Source organism: Lottia gigantea (assembly GCF_000327385.1).
Source record: "Lottia gigantea unplaced genomic scaffold LOTGIsca_584, whole genome shotgun sequence".
NCBI classification, from domain to species: domain Eukaryota; kingdom Metazoa; phylum Mollusca; class Gastropoda; family Lottiidae; genus Lottia; species Lottia gigantea.
In genome coordinates, this window is record NW_008709996.1 from 7,601 (window position 1) to 9,555 (window position 1,955).

Below are 1,955 nucleotides of genomic sequence, written 5' to 3' on the forward strand. Positions count from 1 at the left end.
TTCATCAAATTTGCGTTGAATAATCTCCAGGCTATTTTGATCTTCAGTAGGCAGATATACAAACGAATTATAAATTAACTGAGCTTCACGGCCTAAATTATGAAGAAATAAAGCTTTCCTATATTCTTCAGTTCTTAATTCTAGTCCAGCGATAACTTTATAGTTAGACCAGGCTTGTTTATACAGTTTCCAGTTTTCTACTGGGCTATCACCCAAGATTAGTTGAGCAGGTGGAGATACATTAATAACAGGACAACGTTGATCAGCAACATTATTATTATTTCCTCCTTCAACAGGTTGTTGATTTGCTCCAGGATTATCAGGATTGTCACCCATTACTTCAGATAAGTAATTGACAGTTACTTGTTGACAGTATCAGACTTCAAAGCAAGTACAACTATGGCAAATGTATGACGTCAGAGCGTGAAATGTGGCTTAGAAATACACTCTTGCAGACAGAAAACAGATCAGTTCAGGAAATACACGGCATACATACATCAAAAAGTTAACTTATTCTACACTCAGGATCCTAATTTACTCAGCCACCATGTTAAATTATGATTTGGGGCGGGTTGGAGCAGCGTACGAGCGGATAGAGACGCAGAGTAAAATATACATAAACTTTAATGATGAGCCATTAGTAAGATAAGCACAGACGATTGGACAATATAAACTACATAATCTGATGCTCGGCACCGGCGATGCACCACAATATTGTCAAGAGGCTTATTAGGTCAATATTGTTACAGATTGTTAAAATGACGACTCGTCATTTTAAGATACTATGTGATAGGCCTGAATAGAAAAGACGTAGGCTTTGTGGGTAAAATTCATAGTTTGAGATATTTTTTAAGGAATTATGCGACTTTCGAACATTTCTAGTACTTCTGATTATTTTTCAAAACTCAAATCAATCCACCAAAATGGCGCATCTGTCCTTTAATATTAGACCTATTTATATTATATAATGCTAACCGCGTGGTGGCGCTTGCCTTGGTACACACCAAGGCCATACTACTATAGTGCATGGGTAAGTGCTATCCTAGACCTAGAGTAGAAGTAGTAGACCCCACTGCGGCCTAGCTAGCTAACAGAGCCAGAACTAGAAGAATGGCCGGAAATAGAATGATGATGATATACCAGAGACCCAATAGTAATATTAATGTTAATAATAATGATAATGATAATTTAATTCACAGGCTCACTTGGAGTACTAGTACCGGTACTTACCAGTGTAGTAGACTAGTAGTGTTGGCCTACATTTGTAATACACTTTTTACACTTTACAAGTGGTGTCTGGTATGATACTATTCCTGGTCCGGAATAAAATGCTGTTTACACCAGCATAAGGAGTGCCGTGGGTTTATCTTTCAGATAAAGTACCATTGAATAGATATGTAATTGATAAAACTGAGCGGTTGAAGGATTGGGGGAAGAAGCATTGCTTTACAGATGCAAAGATTGCTGTCCATTGGAAAAGATATGCCAAGGGTGTCCATCACCAGATCCTTCATTTGCATAATATCTTTGAAGAATGGAAGGTAATGTCAAAAATTTTAAACATTATTTTTGCTCTTCTGCACTGTCTTGCTTATCATCATATCCTAGAAAATGAAGCACCATGATTGCAACTCAAAATTCATAAAAGATATTGTTATAATAGACAAGTTTTGTAAAAAGAACTTATTGAACACTTGTGTAAATTTTTAGTGCTGATCTGGAACACAAAATAGAGCCTGCTACACTGGCCTACTATTACTTAAATATTAGGCCAGTCATTGGCTTATAAAAGACTGGGTTCTTTCTGTGTTAGTAGACGTATCAGTCCTTTTTCTAAGTTGCATCCCTTTGTCCTACTCAATAATTTAATTGGTCAATTATTTTAAAATCTTTTCAAACTTTGTGGTTTTTGCACCAACCTTCATGCACAATAGTTATTGTTTAACTAATTGGGT

General features: G+C 36.3%; 1 protein-coding gene across 1 annotated transcript in view; it reads right to left on the reverse strand.

Moving 5' to 3' along the window:
• The window catches only part of LOTGIDRAFT_175953 (hypothetical protein), a gene marked incomplete at both ends in the record, with an annotated part of 4,373 nt that extends 4,037 nt beyond the window's left edge, over positions 1–336 (reverse strand). Inside the window, one exon of the mRNA XM_009063576.1 lies at positions 65–336. Within this exon, the coding sequence (XP_009061824.1) occupies positions 65–336 (272 nt within the window). The remainder of the gene's footprint in view (positions 1–64) is intronic.
• Positions 337–1,955: the final 1,619 nt, after the last annotated feature.